This window comes from Phyllostomus discolor, chromosome 7 (assembly GCF_004126475.2).
Source record: "Phyllostomus discolor isolate MPI-MPIP mPhyDis1 chromosome 7, mPhyDis1.pri.v3, whole genome shotgun sequence".
Taxonomy (NCBI): domain Eukaryota; kingdom Metazoa; phylum Chordata; class Mammalia; order Chiroptera; family Phyllostomidae; genus Phyllostomus; species Phyllostomus discolor.
Genome location: NC_040909.2, coordinates 129,458,431 through 129,482,483, shown reverse-complemented (window position 1 = coordinate 129,482,483; position 24,053 = coordinate 129,458,431). Strand labels below are relative to the sequence as shown.

General features: G+C 44.6%; 1 protein-coding gene and 1 long non-coding RNA gene across 4 annotated transcripts in view; both read right to left on the bottom strand.

Moving 5' to 3' along the window:
* The window catches only part of NSMCE2 (NSE2 (MMS21) homolog, SMC5-SMC6 complex SUMO ligase), a 205,187-nt gene that overhangs the window by 141,628 nt on the left and 39,506 nt on the right, over positions 1–24,053 (bottom strand). For all 3 annotated transcript variants that reach the window (XM_028534065.2, XM_036031415.1, XM_036031416.1), the window contains exon 3: positions 17,831–17,937. In XM_028534065.2, coding sequence (XP_028389866.1) covers positions 17,831–17,937 — 107 coding nt within the window. The remainder of the gene's footprint in view (positions 1–17,830; positions 17,938–24,053) is intronic.
* On the bottom strand, positions 12,738–13,469 carry LOC118501786. Its single transcript, XR_004904442.1, has 2 exons — positions 13,362–13,469; positions 12,738–13,327 (listed from the first exon to the last, which is right to left on the bottom strand). It is a non-coding gene; the product is annotated as an uncharacterized LOC118501786 (long non-coding RNA).

The window sequence follows — 24,053 nt, the reverse complement described above, 5'->3', positions numbered from 1 at the left end:
TCCTTCTTTTTGAAAGGAGCACTGGCTGGCACGCTAAGAAGAGATTTGGGGAGAACGAGCAAGAGCAAGAAACCAGTGAGAAGCAGGAAGCCGGTTAACAGGCCACAGCAGTCCCCTGGGCAAAGGCGATGACGGCATGAGTTACGGTGACAGCAGAAGGAGGAAGAGGTGGCCGGACTTGAAACACACAGTACTTGCTTGAAAGGCAGACACAGCAGGGCTCTTCGATGGGCCAGATCTGGGCTGTGAAACAATTAAGGAACGTAAGACAACTCTGGTTTGTCCTGACTACATGAAAATAGTACAGCTGCCATTTTCTGAGGTGGGAAAATCTGGAGAAAAAAAAAAGAGTTGAGTTCTGGAAGGTTGAATGCTAAAGGCCTATGGGAATGAGATAGAGTGGAAATGAAAAAAAGAGAGTTGTATTATATCTGAGACCTGGAGAAAAGATATGGTCGTAGCTGCAAACACTATGAGAAATGAGCCAGTGCACGGTATTCTATGGACACATGGGTGACACACTTGGCAGACAGACTGGGTGATGTCGGGGAGGGCTATTAAAGCAGAGGCTGTTCTAAACCTGCGAGGGGTAAGAAAGAGTTGGCTATGTGAAGGTCAAAGAAGGACACACAGTAGAAGGGATACTGTGTGCCAGGCCAGGGGCAAGGGAACACTCCGAGAACTAGCATAGAACAGTGGTAAAGACGAGAAGACAGAATTGAGCAGGGGAAGTTTTACATTATTCCTGAGAGCAGTTACTCCCTACTGGACGGTCAAGTTATAAAAAAGGCGGGCAACATAATCAAGTTCAGAAAGATCTCTTGGGCTACTAGAGAGAAAACACATTAGAAGAGTGCAAAACTTAAATACACTTTACTGCGACACTCAGTAAAAAAAAAGAGCGGGCTGGGGGAGGGAGGAGGAGAAAGAGAGAGAGCTCACGTACATGCAAAACTTCACGCAGCAAACTCGCTATAAAAGACCAGACACTGTGAAAACAGGGGCGAGGGGCAAGCTGACGGGAGAATCAGTAACATTTGGTGATGGAATGCGAGACATGAGGCGCTTTAGGCAGTGAGGATGATAAACCAAGTTTCTGACGCGGGAAACTGGGTGAATGGTACTGCCGCTTATGAAGTCACAGGATCCCAGAAGAAAACAAGAGGAAAACTGCTCCCTGGGGCACGCTGAATGTAAAGAGCACACCTATGCAGAGATGCCAAACAGACGACCGAATTCACGTGTGTGACTCTCGGGTGAGCGACCTGGAACGGGAGGAAGGACTCGGGACTCAGCAACGTAGACACAGTCAGTCAAGTTATAAGCACAGACGCCAACTTGCAGAAAAAGAGTGCAGCGCGAGACAAGAATCAAAGAACAGGCAGGAATACCAAGATTTAGTGGATGGCAAGACGAAGTGGAGTCCACCAAGGAGGCTATGGGGAAGTGGCCGGAGCTAGGTGCGTGGTGGTGTCACGAAAGTCAGGGCACGCAACTCAGAAAGAAGGGCGTTTCACACAGCAGTGAAGTCACACGAGAGAAGGACTGAACATCACCCTCTGGGGTTTCTACTTGGTGTGTAGCCTCAGGCCATCAGCCTCAGCTTCCTTATCCACCCACGCATGCTCTGTTGTCCACGGCCTGAGCTGTCCTGAGGCCGCCTGGGGATGCAGATGAAGTGCTGAGCACATGCTGGGCACACTAATTAGGCACAAGAACAATGCTCTGCCTTTGTGACTGCGCATCTTGTGTGTGCCAGGCACAAGGCCCGAGAGGCCAGAACTGGGGATGTCGGCACGAACTGCATGGTACCGAGGAGGGAAACTGCAGTTTGCAAAGGCAACTGGGAGAAAAAGAACTCAAATCTTTCCTTTCTTCCACCTCCCAAAGTTTCCTCCCCGCTCCGAAATGCAGTTATCAATGCACAGATTCCCCAGAGTCTGTCAAAGGGACCCGCTGACCAGACCTTAGTATTTGAGCCAGGTGTCACCATGAGTCTGGGACAGAGATGCCACGCTCTTAACGAAGGCAGCTTCGCCTCATGAGCAGCCCACAAATAAATGAAGCAATGTTCTGTCGAAATGAATCTATCAATGACTGATTTCAAAAGTTCTTCCAACAGTTTTTGAAATGATAGGCCCAGTAATGCTTATCGAATGAAACATTCTAACTACCTGATTGAGGAGACCTTTGGACAACCACAATGACTTTCAGGTTAGTTTCAACACTGGCAAAATGACAGTCCCAAAGAAGTTTCCCAGGCGGCATGTACTTTCCCATGAAGAATTAATGGTCGAGCCTGTCTTTGTGCGAGTGTGTGCAGAAGAGGAGGGTGCACGCACCCGGTGCCATCTAGCCTGGAGAACGCAAACACCTGGGACGAGGAGGGGGCACTGGTATATTTCAGGGAAGCCCCTTCTTCCAGAGCATTCGGGTCCAGAAGGACAAGACATCTGCACCTGGGACCACTGGGAAGACCCCTTAGCCACTCCCTGTGCCCCATGTCCTCCCCGGGTCCTCCAGGATCCTAATAACCAAAAGAGCAAATTCACCATTTCTGTTGTCAACTGACAGAAAACCTATTTAATATGACCACAGGAACTGAAAAAAGTATAAGCAAGATCTCTACCCTGCAGATTCTGCGTTCTTCTCTCAATCCATAAGTTAACTGCTAACACTCACAGATGTCCTGAGGATTCTGGTAAATGTAAGTCCAGCCCCTCAGGCTCATACTGTGCCGCCCACCTACAACAGGGAACGAGGGCACGCCAAGGACGAGAGGCTAGCTCTTTCCCTCAGTGATCACGTCTCACCCACACAATAAAGACTATGGGATTACTAACACTCCAGCGGTTTATTAATGCCCCTTATCCTTTACCTGCTCTATCCGCTCCTGCCGGGCAGCCTATCCAATTCTCTGATGTTACCTTCTCTGTAATTAACACGGCTTCCTCATTTTTGAAATTACTTCCCACAACCAGAGCTATCGAATTGCCTTTCGCCTTCCAATTCACTTCCTATGAGAAAGAGTTCCCGACTAAAGGACAATGAACTCTGCCCACCACTGACCTAGTCAAAATTCCAGTGGGCCACAGGAAAACAAGAATGATGAGCAGAACAAAAACTGTTTAGCTGCTTCATAATGTATAGCGCACTCTTTAAAATATAATTGCTAGAACTTGATTCTTGGACATGTTTTAATATAATTTCTATACCCGTATTTTTCAAACCATAAGACACACCTAGGTTTTGGAGGAGGAAAGTAGAAAAAAATTTTAAAACAAAAAAAAGTGGTAAAATACTTATTAACATAAATAACATAATATTTCACCAATGTAAATGTAAAGCTGCATTCGGACTATAAGACGCACCCCCTCTCCTCCCAAGTGGGAGGGGTATGTCTTATAGTCCGAAAACACGGTAATTTGATTCGTGTTGCCCAGGGAGATTAAATAACTTCCTTGAACCAAACACCAAATAGGTGCCCGAGCCCCAAGGTGGCCACCAGGTCTGAAAGCAGAGCTAACACTATTTCATAAGGCACTGTAACATTAGAGCATTAAGCCAGCTCTTGTGCATGCACCTACATTTGCACACTTGGGGGCCGCCCGGTAAATACCAGCACTGGCCATAACCCATTTCCCTGGACTCCCCCATACCTTTTACTCTGAAATGCTCAAGAAGGCAACACTCAATGGAAAGTATCACCTTAAATTGGAATGATATATTTAAAAATTTTTATAAACCAGCTTTCACATTCTGGTCTCCAATTCCGTGTCAAGACCACCTTGTGCATGGAGATCAAAGGAGGCAGCTCACGTTTCTCAAGCCTACGTACGGAGCGGAGCCTCACTTGCTGTGAGGTCACGAAGTACTCGCCTGCATCACCTTTTACCCCTCGCAACGGCCCTGTGCGGCACTGTCCTCTTTTCATGGGTTCGGAGACCGAAGGTGTCCAGAGGCTGAGTCACCGGCCCAGCGCCACACAGCTAGGCTGGGCCAGGCCTCCTGCTCCCAGCTGCAGGGCTCTACTTACTACTCCCGTGAAACACTCCTCTCGCGTTCCCCACATGCCACACACCGACCCTACCACTCCCTCCCTCCACGGAGAGACGGGTCCCTGGCTGCTTCTAAAAGCTGATCGTGAGCAAACCTGCAGGCTAACCTGGCGAGATGAGAAGAGTCACGCACCCTGAGTTAGCTGAAGACGACGTAGAACACTGACCGGCGCAGAGCAGGGACTAGAGAAACCTTAGCTCGGCTAACCGTCATCATGAAAGGGCTTAAAGCATTTTAACAAACTTAAACACGAAACATCACACTAAAACTAGAAAATTCCTTCGTACTCATACCACTGCCCCTTTTAAAATACACCACAAACCAAAGGTTCCCAAAGGGTCAAGGGCACTGGCTGTCCTAAAGTTCTGCCTCTTTCTAATGTAACAGTTCTACAGAACCACATTCTTCTCCTCAAGCAGTTCTCTGTTACTGCTAACACGGCGCACCCCTCATCATGTCCAGTCGGTGTGAGGAGTCACTTTTCATTTCGACTGAATGTCCCAAACCTCTACCTTTTGGAAAATTACAGTAAGCTACATACAAGATGAGAAGCATACCTTATAACTGAAAGTGGACGGAAGTATTCCTAATCCCAACTGAAAACAGAGCCGACAAACCACGTCTGTCGTGAGGCGTGGAGACGTCATGAGAAGGGCCCTGAATCACAGGTCGCAAAGCCTCTGGAGGCTCAGCCTCCAGCAAACCTGCCTCACCTGGCTTGGAAGGTTACTGGGACCCTTAAGGAGATCAGGGATCCCAGAGGGCTCCTTCCCCCTCACCCGGCACAAAGAACGTTGGGTTCAGGCTCTCAGTTAAGGCACCAGGGGACTGGAGTAGAAACCGATGACATTTCCAAATCTGGTTCAATCAAACGATCAATGACCCCAGGCAAATATCAAATCACCAGGGAGGCCAGCAGAGAACCGAATTCACTGCCATGCAAGTCTAAGCTAACTCCTCTAGAATGTTTTAAACACCATACTGATACCTATACTAGAAATGGGCTTTGTTACAGTTTTATAGAAATTGGATTATGATGAACTATTTATGATTAAATCACTGTTAAAATTTATTTTTCAACTTAGCCTGGGAACCTAGGCCACTGAGTGTTATTTCTCCAGGAAACTAGTCGGTAACTCCATCCAGCAACCCAGGCACTGGGAGTGGGCTTCTCTCTCCAGGGCCGTGGGCTCACGGAGGCACAGGGACTCCCCTCGGATCCTCTGCGGCAGACTCAAGAGCTCGTTTTCACTCTGCGGGCCTGTGGCCATTCAGACATGAGATGTTTGATGCGGACCGGCAGGATACAGCTACATAAACATCTTTTACTTTTTTGGTCATATTCCTATTCATAATCTCATTTTATCTATAATTACCCAGTAAAGTGCCCAGGACCAATGCTACTATTACCCCCATTTCAGAAACGAGGAAGCTGAAGTACGAAAGTTAAGCAACTTGTCCAAGGTCAAAGCCTGGCAAGACAAGGAGCAAAAGCCAGATCTTTATTTCCCAGCCCAACACTCTTATCAATCAAACAACAAAGGCCTAGAAGAGGGGAAGGAGGAAGTAAAGGTAATTGCAATTTATTTAGACTTTAAACTAATTTTGTCTGGCTTTGTAGATTTTCATTTATTTTCTTCTTCATTGTCCCTTGATGAGTTAGTCACTAAAACCATCACATCATAAGGTAGAAATTAAATTATTTCCTCATTATTATATATAGATGTTCAACTTGCAAGTGTTTCATAATAAAATGACTCAGGGATAAGCAAGCCCAGTCTACATTAGTCACTTGTTGAACGGTTACATGACACTCATGCAAAACTCTCGGGAGGTGGGCGGGAGGCAGAAATAAACATTTACCAAAAAGATGACTAAATTAAAGACAAAAAGTGAATGTAAAACATACACAATTTTCCTGCTAGTTTAAGCCGTGGGGTGGGAGAACCAGCGAGAAGAAACAAGACTCGAGGCACCTGTCACCCGTTTTTCTGAGCGTAGGTGGTGCGGAAGAGTTCGCCGACTTAGACCAGCACACGGTGGACGTTTTTGTGGGAAGGGAAAGAAGTTAAAAGTTAACAGGACAGAACACTAAGACTTTGCCTTTACATAGCACTTTTACCTCCTTTACCTCCCAAGTACTTTCACATACGTTATCTCACTTTGTAATCAAGAAATCACTCTAACAGAGATAGGGGCAGATATAACTAAGTTCATTTTGCAAGTTTGCTTAAGGTCACACAGCCCTTCAGTAGGCAGGTGTAGAAGAAAACTCAGTAATTACACTGAACACTGACACCAATTCACTACTATAATGGGATCATACACACTTCACATTCCGAAGGCAAAGCACTTGAAACACAGAATCTGGCAGAGCAATTCTACTAACTACTATTATAGAAGAGGTGGTAGGACATATTCCACTTAAATCTGCATTATTTATAGGTGCTTTAAGCCATGGCTTAAGAATTTCTAAAAAAAAAACAAAAACAAAAACCCCCCAAAACTAAGCACACAATGGTTATGCTGAGACTTTTAAAAACACAGGGAGTGTAACCTTAGGCATCAAATTTAATGTCTGAATTTGCAAATGGTATTTGCTCTAAGCACACCCAGGAATGAGTCCATTTAGAGTTCCCATTTAGCATTTCATGTGGCTTACTGGGCTTCTGTTTCATGCTGGGGGCAAAAATAAACCTCTGGGTGATAGAGAGTAACCTGATGGGCAGAGAGGGTTTTCTTCTTGCTACCAGCAACATGCCAAGAGCCACAAATAGCCGAGGCAACTGGAAGGCAGGCCCTGAAGTCTGTGAGACCTCTGCATGTCTGGAAATCAGCCATGTGATGCAATCCTCTTCAACTATTCCTGGATATGGTTTCCAATTTCCATAGCACTGACTTCGTCTTTCTAAACATCCCTTTCTATCAGAAGGTAATTAAATGATTACTTGAAGATGAAATAAAGGATAGAAGAAATCATTAAAAGCTGTTCATGACAACAAATTGCTTTACTCTAGCCGATGGTACTGGCTCCCCTAAAGTTTTCCCTCTAACATGACAGTTCCATATAACAACACAAGGATTCCCACTATTTTAAAGAATGCTACATTATGTGACATAAACTTTCCTGGGCGGGGGAGGAGGGGTTGAGAAAAAAGCCAGAGAGAAACAGAATTCAAAAAACTCCACTGGCTAAAATATCGGGTTGGCCAGGGCACGAAACAACGAAAGACGAAGGGTCACTATGACCAGAAGCCCGATGCTTTGAGGGGAAGAGAACAAAAAGGAGCCCGCCCCTCTCTCAACAACAGCTCCCGGGGCCTGGGCTCCACTTCGGGACAGAAGTGCTTCCCTACGAGTGCACCTGCACCTGCACCCGCACTCAGGGCTGGGAAACCTACGTCCGCCGGTGTTCTTCCCGCCGCCGCTCCTCCCATCCTTCCCCTTGCCAGCAACGGACACTTACGTGTTCAAAATGCAGCTGACAGCTCACCTCTGACACATCGGAGGAATAAATCCAAAGCATTTTTCTCTCCCAACATTTTTCAAAAGGGTGCTACTAATAACGTACACAAACACCACTTAAAGATGGAAATGTAGCTCAAGAAATATTTGTCTGTGCACGTGAGTGTGTAATTATGCTCTTTATTGAACTATTTGCTCACATCTTTTAAGTAACTTTGCTTACATTATCTAAGAAAACATCAAAAGTTATTCTTGAATTACCAAAGTTTTTACTTAGTTGTCTGATTCTTATCTAGTATGACCCCAATTCCCTAATCACCACTAACTAGCCTTTGTTAAAGGGCGTAATCTCCTTCTCAACCTACAGACTTAAGTAGACTTACTGATCAGGGGACTTCTAATCCAATTGGCCGAATGCTATGCTGCTCGGTGGCCTCTGCCCTGGCCTGGTCCCCATATTTTTGCCCAGTCCGTTCTGGTTAACAACACTATGAACCGTACTAACTTCCCGCCGACACCAGAAACTCCTTGTAAGGAAAGAGACCCTTCGTTCCAGCTCTCAAAGAACAGTTTCTGGCCTTTCCCCAGTATTTCCTGCTGCCTACTCTACTCTCCAAACTTGAACTCAAAATTCCCTTTCAGAAACTATTTAAATTTGATCACAGCAAATGACTTTTCCTGTACAGGGTTCTCTGGGCAATTTTACAACTCCGTGTGACAGAACGGTTTTAGGTGCTTTCATGCTACCACTTTCCTCGTTGCCAGGACTCAATGACCTACACTCGGACCCCCACTTTAAGAAGAAACAGAGGCTCAGAGTTAAAGTGTAGAAAAGCTAGAATTTAATCAGAGGCTCTTTTCCCTGACTCTGAATTTCTCAAACACATTTTTATTCTCTCTGACAATCTGCTTTCACTGTTAATGCTATTTTGTGTACACACACCAAGAGGCTTTTGTTTCTTCACTGGACTAAGCGTACTATTGGCACTAACTCAACAACTTAATTAGGAGATTAATAAACCAGCAACTGCTTTCCCTCCACACTTTGAAAATGTGCTCAATTTACAGTGAACAGTAACCTGTGGTGATCCATTTCCCCACTCAATCTATTTCCCCATCTCCCTTCTACTGCTACTTTATAGGCTACGTTCAATGCCAGAAATAAGCAGGAGTTTGCTGCATTTAAAGAGAGCATGCACATCATTTAAATAAGTCAAGTCATTAGCTGCCGGGATGGCCTGGTGCCAAAGACACCAGGGTGTTGAATGATATCGGCACCCCAGTGCCTAAATGGAGTGGTTCTGGTGGACCAGGCCTCTCAAAGGTCTGCAGGCTTTTCCTGCCCACACGGCCGCTGTGTCCCCCTTCTGCCTCTTCTGTAACCCCCTCTTCCTCTCTTAGAAAACATCTCCTTCTCTCTGCTCTTCTGAATGAATGCTCCACACGGGTCTCGTACGCTCTGAACAGAGACTCTGACAGCCAAGCAACGACTGCACGTTTTTGACAAACTTTTCCTTCCTCTTTTCACTGCTAGAATAATGAGTATACTGTATTCTGCAGTGTATAATGCACACTCTCTTTGAGTTTTTGAGGGAAAATTAAGGATGCTCATTACATGTGGGTAGCGCTAAACCGTGGGTGTGCACTGTGCATGGGAGCACATTATACGCAGCAAAAATATGTTAGTCTTTCCAGAGGCCTAGCCCTTTCCAGATGTTGTTCTTCTTCTTCCACTTCGTGTACTTCTTCCTCTTCCTCTACTTCTTGTTCTTCTTCCTCTTCTTCTTCTTTTTCAATAATAATGGTTCTCATTTATTGAGTGCCTACTATGCACCAGTTGCCATACTGAATGAAGGCTTTACATATATTCTTTTTTAATTGCCATTCTATCACAGTTGTCCCAATTTATCCCCCTTTGCCCTCCTCTGCCAGACCACTGTCTGCCCCACACCATTGTCCATGTCCATGGGTCATTCATACAAGTTCTTTGGCTAGACCCGTCCCCTGCTTTCCCCCATTATACCTTTCCCCCCTTGCTCTGGCCGCTGTCAGTCTGTTTCATGTTTCCATGTCTGTGGTTCCACTTTGCTTGTTAATTGACTTTGTTCATTAGATTCCTCATGTAAGTAAGATCATATGGTATTTGCCTTTCACCAACTGGCTAATTTCACTTAGCATGATAGTCCCCAGTTCCATCCACACTGTTACAAAAGGTAGGAGCTCCTTCTTTCTTTCTGCTGCATAGTATTACACTGTGTAAATGTACCAGTTTTTTCCACTCATCCCCTGATGGGCACTTAGGCTGTTCCCAGCACTTGCCTATTATACATAGCCCTGCTATGAACATAGGAGTGCATAGGTTCTTTTGAATTGGTGTTTCAGGATTCTTAGGGTATATTTCCAGCAGTGGAATCACTGGGTCAAAAGGCAGTTTCATTTTTAGTTTACTGAAATTCCACACTGTTTTCCACAGTGGCTGCACCAGTCTGCATTCCCACCAACAGTGCACTAGGGTTCCCTTTATTCCACATCCTCACCAACACTTGTTGTTTGTTGATTTACTCATGATAGCCATTCTGACAGGTGTGAGGTGGTACCTCATTGTGGTTACAGTTTGCATCTCTCTAATGGCTATCGATGTTGAACATCTTTTCATATGTCTATGGGCCCTCTGTACGTCCTCCTTGGAGAAGTGTCTGCTCAGGTCCTTCACACAGACACACCTCTTAGGTCATGTCAGGTAGGGAGAGTGTCACACTCCCCACTTCCCCGGATGCCACGAAAACTCTGCACAAACTGCCGGACCCATCTCCCAGCCTCCTCTGGAAGAGAGGGGGTTGAGACAATTCCCAAAGTGGGTTCTGTATACCATCAGTCCTGCTCCCAAACAAAGAGGTTTTTTAGTTAAAGAAATTTAGGAAATCACTAAATCATCTACCTTCCTTTGGAGAATCACAATGCATAGAAGCATGTTAAAGGCTTTAGAGTCTTTTAGGACATTCATTTAATTGAGCATTCCCCAAACTTATTTGACCACAAAATTCCTTTTTCCTAATATACTTATTGATCTCTTGACTAATTAGTATTATGCAGCAAAGTTTTGAAAATGCTGCCTTAGAGCCACATTAAGGACCAGTAGAGTGTAAAGATTTTATAATTTTGAATAAAACCCAACCCAATAGCCATAAAACACAAAGACAGATTTCTACAAACTATCCATGAAAATCAGCCTCAACAGATGAGAATGTTCACCTATGAGCAGCGACATTACTTGGTAACCTAAGGACACATATCCTGATTCTTTCCTACAGAGGCAACTCAATTAGTGAAATACTACACCCAGACCTGACACTCTCTGCATGTTAGACAAAATGCTACCAAACACAACCCTAATTTGGAAATAACTACAGACGAGTTCCAAAGCACTGGGAGAGAAATTAATGACCAGTAATCCACAAACAGACATATCTTGGGGCTGGGGCCAAGTGGCTAAAGAACGAACAACTAAAGTTACCCTTTTTCCCTCCTGGTTAATTTCTACATGTCAGCAACATTCCTGCAGATGAAAAGGCTCATATACAGACCACTTGGAAACTTCTGACAAGAAAGGTGTTAAGAGACAGCACGCCACTGTGGGGTGTCGAGTGTGGGCGACGGGGAGTGGAGAAGAAGGTATTCTCCAGTACTTTCCAGTCTGGCTCCAAGAGCGTGTCAGTGATTCCACTGTCATCTCTCACCTTCTCGCTGTTCTGCTGACAACAGTCATTTCTGTGATGCTCGGGGACCTTCTGTCCTCAAATTTTACAACCCCCTACTTGCCTCTCCTTCCTCTTTGGTCAAATGATTCACAACGTGGGCGCATTTCACATTTAGTCAGTAGATGGTCATATCCAATAAATTACATTGTCAGCCTGAAACTTTCTTCAGATGCTATAAATTATTACGGGTTGGCCTTAAAAAGCCTGTATGGATTTTTCTTTAAGATAAAAGATGCATTTTTTTTATTTTCACCAGTAACTTTATTGATTTAGATATCTTAAGTATGTCAACTATTTCCCATGTGGTGTAACACTGACTATTCTCAATTAATGTCTCTATTTGATCACTGTCAAATTCAACTGGTCTACCTGACTGTGAAGCAGCATCCAGCACAGGATTTCCAGCAAGAAACTTCGCAAACCACTTCTGACATGTTTGATCAGTCACAGCACCTTCCTCATATACTGCACGATTTTTGTTTTGGTGTTTCAGTTGCATTTTGACCTTTCTTGAAATAATAAAGCATAATATGCTGATTTTCTGTTGAAAATGTTGCATATTTTCTTCCATCTTCAATATTAAAAAGGCTACATAAAAATGCATCGATTTTCAAGGCTTTTTTAAAGATTTTAATTCTTTATTATTAGACAGAGGGGAAAGGAGGGAGAAAGAGAAAAACGTAAAAGTGTGGTTGCCTTTCACGCACCCCCTGCTGGGGACCTGGCCTGCAACTCAGGCATATACCCTGACTGGGAATCGAACCAGGAACCAAACCATCAACCCTTTGGTTTACAGGCTAGCACTATATCCACTGAGCCACACCAGCCAGGGCAGAAAGCTTTTTTTTTTAAATGTGCACTTATATGACAACTGTCACAATACAATTTAACAAAATTGTTTCGCTAATAGAACCATCTTATGGTGGGGGTGGGGGGGCAGACAAATTTCTGGCTAGCCCAGTACCCATTTCCTAAGGGAGTAAATGCTCCCCCAATCTGGTTTAACTAAAATGGTAACTCCCAACTTGCAAGATACTCCATAAGAGTTGATGTTAAAGTAGTGGATGTTAAGGTAGCTTTCAAGTTAAATTTACAAAAACCAAAGCTGGTGGAGGGTGAAGGGTGAGGAGGCACAGGGAAGTAACATATCAAAAACATTCTCGACTAGTTGCATAATGACAAGGCTGAGGTAAGCTATACCTTTGACCCACCTTGTTCTTTTATTGTATCTAAGATTGTGCCGGTTTCAACAGCTTACATGCGGTATATTTCCACTCCTCTACCTTTCAGTCAGATTAAATGTTCAGGTTAGCTTATCAAGTAAAAACCACAGCACACGGGGCATACCCATGAACAGATTTGTAAGCAACAACACAAGTAGACCAATTTAGTGCTTAATCGCTCCTGTTAGGTTAAGAAGAAAAACACTCTCCCTCCCCAGGCTTTTGATGGGAATTGTTATAAAACGCTGGCTTCAAAACAAAACAAAAACAAATACGTGACAACCATCCAATTTCACTGCTTTCAAATCTTATGTAATCTATAAGCTGCGTGTAGCACCAAAGATGGTAAGAGAGGAAGGCGAAGAAAATACAAATGCTCTGGATTTTCCAATACCTTACTTAATGGGCTGAAACAGCACACGCTAAAAGAACAATGTAAGGGTAAAATCTGACAATTCTCTTGAGGTTTAAAGTTTCAGTAAAATTATACAATTCAGAACAATATCATGATGAAAAAATAATCAACGTCAAAGCATAATGTGAATCTCAGGCTTCAGGTGCTTTGGCTACACCCTGGGACCAAACTGCTCATCAGAAGCAGAGAGGACGCCTGCTTCCTCCCTGACCGCTAACGTGTGACACCGTCTGAGCCTGCCAGGACGTTCGCCCTGGAGCTTGCGGCACCTGTCCACATTCACTACGAGAAGGAAGGTCACAAAAAGTTGCGAGGACCACCCCGATGACAGCAGCTGGACTCCTTTCCATCTCTTATTTGAAAGAGCGCACACCTGAAAATGGATTTGGGGGTTCCTTGAATTACACCTGAAAATGGATTTGGGGGTTCCCTGAATTACACCGGTTCCCACCCCCTGGAATCTGAAACCCGCAGGAGGGGGTTACAGGTTTAGTCTTACAGAATGGGAGAGTCAGAACTACGCAGCGTTACCACAGCTTATTCATTATGGAACAGAAAGTCTCATTTCGAGAGGGATTCGTGAAGTGGCGTGACTGGGGCAGTGGTTTCAGAAGCAGAAGATGAGCACTGAGGTGACTCTTCAGCCAGCCGCCGCCACGCCTTGCACGGCTGGGCACGGTGGCTGGTGCACAGCGGCACTCCTCTCTGCGAGCGGGCGAATCGCTGACCTGGCTCCGGTAGGTTATGCCACTGCTCTCCGAGCCGGAAACTTTATTCTGTATATAAAAGTAGGCTTTCTTTGGCATACATTTCTCAGATTAAATCTATGGATTGACTGAGGCACTCTCAAACTTGGACACCGAGACAAGTGGAAAAGAGACCTTCCATTTCATGCAAAAGTCACATAAACATCTAGGTTCTCTGTCACAATTCCCATACTGAAGCTCATCTGACTTTCCCCTATTAAATGTCACTTCCTCAGGAAGAAGTCCCCAGCCCCTGGAGAATATTATGCCCCCTGAGGGGTTACACCCCTTGAACACTGTGCTTTTCCTTTGGTTGGGTGCACACCACAAGTTAGGTAACATGTGCACGTCTCTGTGTTAAACACTTGTCCCCCCTCCAGACTTTGGACGTCCTAAAGGTGGGGGTCATGTGGGCTTGGCTGAATGACCACCTGGGTCTTGTACGTAGAAGTATCTGGCACCCAGAGGCGAATCCTTATTTGATGAACGTTTGAGAACAAAGAGCCAACCAATGGTGTCCATTCAACATACCCAAGTAACAAAGGCTTAGACACCAAGTCCAGGAGCGCTAAGTCATCCAGTGGGATGTTCAGGACCTCACTCTGCCCTCGGCATGAAACTGAGCGCAGCCGCTCCGCGCAGGGGCAGTGAGAAAGGAAGGCACTGCGCCCCGGCTCCTCCGTGTGCCACTCCGCAGCCTGCGAACACCCCGTCACGCGTGTGGTCTCCTGACTCAGAGTCTCCAGCGAACTCACACAGGGCTCTCTGCGGTTCAGAACGAATGTCTTAAAGAGCTGTGGCAGGTATAAACCCTATTTATCCTGAAAGTTTGTATAAATGACTTACAGACTACCTGGGGTTTTTTTGGTGGTGTTGTGTTTAAGTATGCTGCATAGTACCGCCTTACAAACTACCTGGGATGCAGTCCTTTTATTTATTATTTTTTTTAATTTTCAGAGAAGTGAGCTAAACACTGATTCCAAATAAAATCTTCAGGCTTTGGAGAATACACAGCAGCTTTATTTTCTCAAAGGACACAGAAAGGCAATCTGAGAGCATCTGCTGAAAGGGATTTCCCAGGGATGTTGGTCAACTGACCTACTCTTCTAAGGTTCCAAAGTAAACCTCTCAAACCTTTTCATAGGTACATAACCTCCAGAATTCTGTGAAGGTAAGAATAGGAGAGAGAGATTTAAATGATAAACTCTAAAGCTCTCTGATGATTAACTTTTAAGGTACCGTGACTGTATGAAAATTCATAAACAGAAAGACTAGAGGATGAATCAGAACCCGGGTAAATAATACAGTAATGGGAGTGTGCACGTCGGTGACAGCAGAAGCTACAAGCTGTGTTGCTATAATCTGTGTTCTTTCTTAGTAATCTGCCTTAAACAATTTCAGAGATCATGTTTCAGAGATCATAAACTCCTCACGCTGTAGCTTAAGGAGCTTATATCTAATCCTATGATTCCTCAATTTTAGACTAGCCAGGTCAAAGCCAATTAAAGTTTTATTGGAAAACCTTGAAATAAAGTGAGCAAAGTACTTGTTTTTGAGAAAGATTTTTGTTCCATCGTCCTAAGAAATGTGCTTGGAAATCTGGGTTTGCAGTAACATAGTATCTTAATATCTCTATCCAATTTTATGAATGTCCAAGTGTTTGAGACACACACAGTATTTTAATCTGACTCACATAATAATCTTGTGAAATAGGCAGGCCAAGGGTTTTATAGATGAAGAACATGAAGTTCTGAAAGGTTTCATTTCCTGACTCTGGATCATAACTTAGCAAATGGAAGAACCAAGGTCGAAAGGGTTTCTGATGCCAAGATCACTGCTGTTTCTGGAGAGCTAGACCACTCGGGCCCGTCTCAAGCTGCTGCTCACTTCTTATCCCTCACCCGGACGAGCAACGAGACAGCAACAGCCATAACTTCAAGTATGGGAAGACTACACAGCGTATCAGGAGGTGTAAAATATTTCCCCAAACACTGGTCATGTCCCCAGATGGACTCAGGCCTTAGAAACCTTCTGAAATGATGGTTTACTATTCTTGGCGTTGTGTCAAGCTTACATAAAGAGCACAACTTTGCATCAGAAAAGAACAATGAATATGTTTTCTTTTTATGAAGACCTGGGGACCTTCCTCACAAGCACAAGAATCACTAAGTCCAGCTGCTCTGGAGTGTGGTGTGAGGTTCGCATCAAAACGTGGGATAAGACTCAAAGCATAAGCTTCCCAGTGCAGTAGGGCAGGGGCAATGGGATGAGGCCCCAAGATGAAAGAAATGCTGTTAACTACTGAATGTGGGAGGGGAAGGGCTTCTTTGTCTATGACTTTCATTCTTTTTTTTTTTTATGAGCAGCTCAGTTTTCTGAAAGGGGAAAGGGTTCATTTCTTTATTTAAAAATACCTTAAGTATCTGTGAATCCTAGAGTTTAACAGGCAAAAAAATAAATCCACATTAAGTCCTTTAACTTCCCAAATCTGGTTTTCTTATCTATAGTGTACACACTATGCTGTTACATTTGCACAACTTCCAAGTTAAAAACAGACAGGACTAACAAATAACCTCCACAGAATATAAGGGCCAAAGCAGGAACGATCTATATAACAAGGCTAACTCCGATCTTTGGTAGCAAACACACTTTCTTTTATAATCAGCCTTGTTCTTTTAAGCCAATGGTTTCAACCCTGGATACATATTAGAATGAGTTTTTAAAAACACAGGTTCCTCCAATCCTGCTCCCAACCAATGAAAACAGAATCTCTTTAGAGACTGGCTGGTTCTAGGAGTCAGCTGGAATTGAAAACCTCTGGTCTAAGTGCTCAGTCATCCAGTTTCAAATGCCCCAGCATGATGTCAGGTTCATATTTTCCAATGGAAGAAATATTCACAGTACAAGGGCTGTCAGCCACCACGCTTCAGAAACATCAGTTTTATAAAGATTTTATTTATTTATTTTTAGAGAAGGGAAGGGAGGGAGAAAGAATAGAGGCAATATCAATGTGTGGTTGCTTTTCACAGGCCCCCTACTGGGGACCTGGCCCACAACCCAGGCATGTGCCCTAGACTGGGAATCAAACAGGCAACCCTTTGATCTGCAGGCTGGCACTCAATCCACTGAGCCATACCAGCCAGGGCACAAGCTGAAAGAGTTTCTTACTTGGATATAAGCAGATATCCTTAAGTAAATCACAAACAATACACTTAATAAATACTAATCAAATACCAACAACAATAAAAACAGAAAAAAAAATTAACCCATAAAATAATTCTTAAAAAAGTTTTTATAACTCCATGGAACTAGGTAATGCTCACTTAAGCATGACTTAAGGATTAAACCATACTAAAAAAAATTTTATCTTCCACTGAGTGGTAGCCAGTCTCGTAAAACATTTGATTTTTAGAATTTTCCCATAGATCCATGTTAGAGAAGACAAATAAAAAAACCAGAACTACAAGACAGCCTATTGCACAGGTACATGAAATAAGTTCAAAGGGGAGTTTCCACTGCTCAGAGGACAAAGGGCTTCTCAGAAACATTACTGCAATCGTATTGCTCACTTCTTACTCAACCTGGTACCGCTGAAAAGGAGGTTGCTGTGTTCCCACCTTAACTGCCTGCCTGCTGCTCCCGTGACAGCTGGAGTCAACAGAGATAAGTCTGGCTTCTGGAAGAACCGAAATGCCGAGCTGCTTTATTTCTAAACTCGCTCTGAAACTCTTCCCCATTATCTGATTCTGTGAATTTTGCAACAGCTGCTTATTAGTTAAAGCTGGAGCATGAGTGACTAAACCCTGTCTACGTTGTACGCTTGAGCAAACAGAAAAACAAAAACAAGTTCCTTTGAATTTTTAGCATTTTTATAAAAATCTCCTCACATTCTAAGGAGGCTTAGATTAAAAAGTTTGAGACCAAAAGATGGAGGAAAATCTAAGATAGATGTAACTCCCTTAACTACCTAGGTGGACTAACTGGGAAAATATTTAAGATTCCTATTCTATGAACTTCCTGATTAAGAAGGAGTTAACAGCTCCCACAGTAAAAGAAGGAAATGCTAAAGGTTAGAAAAGAATTTTTCTTTTCTATTTCTTCTCTTTTTATTTCTAGGTCAGAGAGCCACAGTCAAATGTAGCCAGGGGAGTGGAAAAAACTTACGTGATTTATCATGGACTGAACAGCCTTTACATAATGGTTTAGTTCCCGGTCCATCATAACAAATTCAACCATCGCCTTATCCATGCTGTATTCACTACTCACTTCAGCTGAAAGAAAGAAAAAAGCAATTATTATTTTCCATTTAAAATGCCCTATCTGGAAAAAGCTATACCAATATAACATCTATCAGTCATGCTCTAAATGATTTTTAAAGGTATCACATGTTTTTTAAAACTTCCTCAACATGTGTATACTTCATTCAAAACGCTAAGAACAAACCCTGTTGAAAAAGGCTCAAAGGGGACTTCCGGCCAAGACGGAGGCATAGGTAGACACACTGTGCCTCCTCGCACAATCAAAATTAAGGACAACAAAAATTTAGAAACAAAAACACAACCAGATCTGACAGAAAGTTGAACTGTACGGAAGTCCGACAACCATTCATCCAGACTGGTAAGGGGGGGAGTCGGCGGCCGGCGGAGAGGGGTCTCGGCAGGAAAAAGTGGTGGTTGGTGGTCCCGGGCAGGCAGGCAGCGGCTGGCAGACCCCGGGTGCAGGGTGGCAACAGGCAGACCCAGTGAGGCGCACTAGGCCGCTGGCTGACCACGGACACACAGTCCCACGCAGATAAACCAGGCGAAATCGGGGAGCAAGACAGACCATGCAACCCAGGGCCCCAGCGCCGGGAAATAAAGCCTAAAAGCACTGATTGAAAACATTTGTGGGGGTTGAGGTGCCGGCAGAGACTCCCAGCCTCACGGGAGAATTCGTTGGAGAGACCCACAGGGTCCTGGAATGTACACAAGCCCATCCACCCGGGAACCAGCACCAGAAGGGCCCAATTTGCTGGTGGGAAATCGGCAGAAGGGACTGAAATCGGTGAGCAGAGCAAGCGCCATAGTTCCCTCTCAGACCCCACCCCCACATACAGCGTCACAACCCAGCGACTGGGTTGCCCCGCCCTGGTGAACACTTAAGGCTCCGCCCCTCACTACATAACAGGTGCAACCAGACCAAAAAAAAAAAAAAAAAAGACTCAAACAGAAGAACAGATCAAAGCCCTAGAGCCAGTACATCTAAGCGACCAAGAGTCAGCCAACCTATCAGATGCACAGTTCAAAGCACTGGTGATCAGGATGTTCCCAGAACTGGTTGATTCTGGTCACAAATTAGATGAAAAAATGAAGGCTATAGTAAGTGAAATGAAGAAAAATGCACAGGGAACCAATAGTGATGGCAAGAAAACTGGGACTCAAATCAATGGAGTGGACCAGAAGGAAGACAGGAACAACCAAACAGAAAAGAATGAAGAAACAAGAATTCAAAAAAATGAGGAGAGGCTTAGGAACCTCCAGGACATCTTTAAATGTTCCAACATTCGAACTACAGGGGTACTAGAAGGGGAAGAGGAAGAGAAACAGGTGGAAAAGTTATTTAAACAAATAATAAAGGACAATTTCCCCAATCTGGCAAAGGAAATAGACTTCTGGGAAGTCCAGGAAGCTCAGAGAGTCCCAAAGAAGTTGGACCAAAGGAGGAACACACCAAGGCACATCATAATTACATTACCCAAGATTAAAATGAAGGAGAGAATTCTAGAAGCAGCAAGAGATAAGGGGACAGTCACCTACAAAGGAGTTCCCATCAGACTGTCAGCTGATTTCTCAAAAGAGACCTTACAGGCAAAAGGGGGCTGGAAAGAAGTATTCCAAAGCATGAAAGGCAAGGACCTACATCCAAGATTGCTCTATCTAGCAAAGCTTTCATTTAGAATGGAAGGGCAGATAAAGTGCTTCTCAGAAAAGGTCAACTTAAAGGAGTCATCATCACCAAGCCCTTATTACATGAAATGTTAAAGGGACTTACCTAAGAAAAAGAAGATAAGAAATATGAACAGTGAAATGACAGCAAACTCATAGTTATTAACAACCACACCTAAAACAAAAGCAAACTAGGCAAACAACTAGAACAGGAACAGAACCACAGAAATGGAGATCACATGGAGGGTTAGCAACAGGGGAGTGGGAGGAGGAGAGAGGGGGAAAAGGTACAGAGAATTAGTAGCATACATGGTAAGTAGAAAATAGACAGGGGGAGGGCAAGAATAGTATGAGAAATGTAGAAGCTAAAGAACACATGGACATGAACTAAAGGGGGAAATGTGGGTGGGAAGGGGTGTGCAGGGTGGAGGGGAATGAAGGGGGGAATGGGACAACTGTAATAGCATAATCAATAAAATATATTTTAAAAACTTTTTTAAAAAAGGCTCAAAGGCAGAAAGATGGACTCAAACTCAGGAAAGTTCCAGTCTCTGCCACTTGCTTATATGGTTTTTAATCAGTCACCACTCTCCTCCCAGCCTGTTCCCTCATCCACTAAAGTACCCGGGTCATCTACCTGCACATGGACCTCACTGGACTGTTAAGGGCCAAATAAGGAAGATTTCCACTTCTACTAACAGTAGGTGGGGTTGTAAGAACCAATCCTCCTATTGAAGACAACTAAAAAAAAAATGGGGGGGGGGATCTTAAAAACAAGAGTCACAAGATGGTAAAACACAACGAGAGCAAAATATAGGGGGGAAGACGTGAAAGAAAAGCAGAGCCCCGAACAAAGTCACACAGTCAGCTAGGTGCCCTTCCTCGGAATGAGATGGACCAGGAGTAATCCCACCCGGCCTCCCAGCTGTGGGAGGTTGGCCTTGGCCACTGAGCGGAACAGAGGGAAGAGGGAGAGAAACCAAATAACCTGCATCTAAAAAACTGTGGCCATGAGCCAGCCCCCCTGGATCTGCAGCCTGGTTCCCCCCACCTGAGTGGTCCTGGGGACCTAAGAACTCCCCACCGGTGTGGTGTAGGGCAGTCTCAAAGTGAGAGTGCCCAGGGATACTCCTCTCTGGAGAAGACACTTCCATCCTGGCCTCAAAGAATCCCAACAAATAATTATTGGGGATAATGGGCAGATTATGGGGTGGGGCCGGAGAGCACAGGTTTGGTGGGGGAGGCTGCCCTAAAAAAAAACATACGAGAACAAGCCACCAAGAGTAAGGACCAGCAAAAACAGATCCACAAATGTTTCAGATGTTGGCATTATCAGTCAGAATATGAAACTACTATGCTTGCCATGTTTAAAAAGTTAAAATACCGCCAGGGAACAGGAGATTGGAAAAGTGAGATGAGTTTCTTGAAAGTGTTTTAAAATTGTTTTCTTAAACTCTGAACACAATGGAAAAGAGAGAGAACACAGGATCATAAAAAATTTTTAACATTAAAAAAGCTGAATGAAAGAAAAACAGAGCTGGCTTGTAACACACTTGGAAATGCAGGTAGTCCAAGCCTCTATTCCAATGGTGGTATTTTTTCTCTACTCTGAAGAACACCATGACAGGTCATCCCAAAGTCATGAAATAATGTAAAATCCACTTACATCTGGCTTCTTAAAATGATTTTCCTGGGCTTTAAAATTAGTCTTTAGCCCTGGCTGGCGTAGCTCAGTGGATTGAGCGCAGGCTGGGAACTAAAGTGTCCCAGGTTCGATTCCCAGTTAGGGTACATGCCTGGGTTGCAGGCCATGGCCCCCAGCAACCGCACCGCACATTGATGTTTCTCTCCCTCTCTCTCTCTCTCTCTCTCTCTCTCTCTCTCTCTCCCCCCTTCTCTCCTTAAAAAATGGATGAATAAAATCTTTTTAAAAAATAAAATCAGTCTTTTATTTTACAACAGTTACTTACAAACACATTCCACAAAGTACCGGAGTTAACCTGCTTCTGGGAGAATACCTCTTGGCTTTCAACACCTAGACTTTGATATAATATTGACAACCTCCTACTGGGATCACATGGGTTGACTTTTGAAAGCACTTAGAACTGTGCCTTTAACAAGAAAAATGCTACGAAAAGTTTCGCAAAGGAAAATAAATAGGATGACGGTTCTCACTATCGGAACCAGACAGCAAAATTTCAAGACCACGGCCACGGAGCGCTCCCCTGTAAAGGAAGGAGAAAGTGAGCAACAGCTGGGTCGAGTCCGCCAGCACGGAGCCCAAGGGAGAACCTGCGGAGGCTGAGTGCGGCTTCCAGGCAGGCGGCCCCGCCGAGGCTCCGGGGCCCGGGATGCCTGGGCAAGCCGAAGAGCCTACCTGGCGAGTGAGCGGTGCAGCCTGAGGCAGCACAGGGAAACCACCAGAAGAGATCAGGATGTCAGTCCTAAAAATAACCGAGGATGACACCACACCTGGAAGTGATGCCCAGTCAGGTGACTGCAGGCTGAAGTCGGAGTCGGGTCCGCTGCAGAGACCAGAGGCCGCAGGCGAGAGCGAGCAGCGACTCCCTCGCGGTGCCAGGAAGACAGGCGGTGAGAATGCCCATACCGAGTTGCATCCCACCTCCACCATCTTAAGATTATTTTTGTGACTCCTTTTGTTCTTCTTATCAACCCTTACTTCCCTTATGACTGCAAAAACAACCTCTTTTATAAAATGTTACTTGGGTTCATGTTTCAGAAACACTAGGCTAGACATAAGAGAATGTGTCTTCTACTAAAGAATTAAGGCAGGAAAAGAACAGCATAGTGTTGCACAAAAATGGCCAACAGGCCAAATAAATCTCCACAGAATTCGAGAATTCAGGAGGGAAAAGGGATTGACCAAATAAACAGGGAGCCAGCTGATGACCAGAAAGAGGCTGGGGAACAAGGCGGGTGTGGAGGGCCTGACCAGCTGGAGGGCCCCTGCTCCTTTGTGCCACGGTCTATAACCCCACCATCAAAATCCCCCCCCACAGGGAAAGCCCTTCCGAAGAACCCACGCCAACCAATCGTTGCCCCACACACCCACCCTTCAGGCACCGAGCTCACCCCCCACCTGCTTTTCAACTATGTCAGCCTGGAAGGATCTCCCTTAGCTTGTCACAGCTATACTTGACACTTGGCACTTTGAACCATAAACAATCTTGTCTTTTTATATGCATTCATCTCCTTTCTCCAAACAGATTTCAATCCATTACGGGCAAGAATGATGCCTTAGTGTTCTTGGGATCCAGCAAAGAATTACAAGCAACACGTTCTTCAGTATTCTTTATATGGCCATTGTGTAATAAAATTTGAAATTAAAGTTTCACCAACTCTAAACTGTCCTGCCTCGGATATGCGATTGAATTAAAATATAAAGACATGCTATAAATTCATTTGCCTATTATATTGTCATTGTGGTTTTTTCACATAGGAAGGAGGCCAGCATCAGTAAGGTGGTGGGAGATGGAAGCAGGGAAGGGGGGAGAGAAGGAAGGAAGAGAATCATACGAAAGATGTTGAAACTCACAGAATGGCAGTCCCAGAGAGAGAGTATTTCTCTACCCCACCTGTGCAAGCCTGGCATTAGAGAAAACTGGTGCAGGTGATGAAGCATGGCAAGTAACGACAACAACATATACGATGATAATAGTAGCGACAGCTAACAATTATTATGCGTCTTATGTGCCAAGACAGTACGGAGCACACCATAGTTACCATAAACCTCACAGCAACATTGAGAGACAGGAGGTGTTCTCTCCCCTTTACGGATGAGGCACCGAGGCCCTGAGCAGCTGGAGCGACTTGCCCAGGGCACAGCAGGCCTCCGCCTCAGGCTTCCTCACCACCCAGTCTCTGCACCTGCCTGCCCGCCCAGGCCAGGCCGAGAGGGCCCCAGCACCCGAGGACTGAGGACCGGCACCGCTAACTCCTCCTGAATAGGGGCAAGCCCTCGGGGGGGGGTGGGGGGGGTGGGGAGTTGTGGCCCTGAGCTTTACTTCAGCTCCTTCATGATCCCTTCCAGGTAGGACACCAGGCAACGCCACTGAAATGCTATCAGACCTGGTCCTGGAAACGCTTTTCCAAAGCCCTCAATATAAGTAGAGGAATCTGATGAAAAATAATACGTTTCCCTTTCAGAAGATTACAGTTGACCCCGAACAACACAGGTTTGATCTGCACACGTCCACTTACACGCAGATTTTTTAAAATGATTACAGCAAATCTATTTCCTCTTCCTTATGATTTTCTTAGTAACATTTTTTTTTCTTCAGCTTACTTTAAGAATACGGCATAAAACAGATTTAACATACAAAATACGTGTTAATTGACTGTTTATGTTATTGGTCAGGCTTCTGACCAATGGGAGGCTACCAGTAGTTAAGCTCTGGGCAGTCAAAGGTAATACATGGATTTTTAGCTGCGCAGAGGTTGGC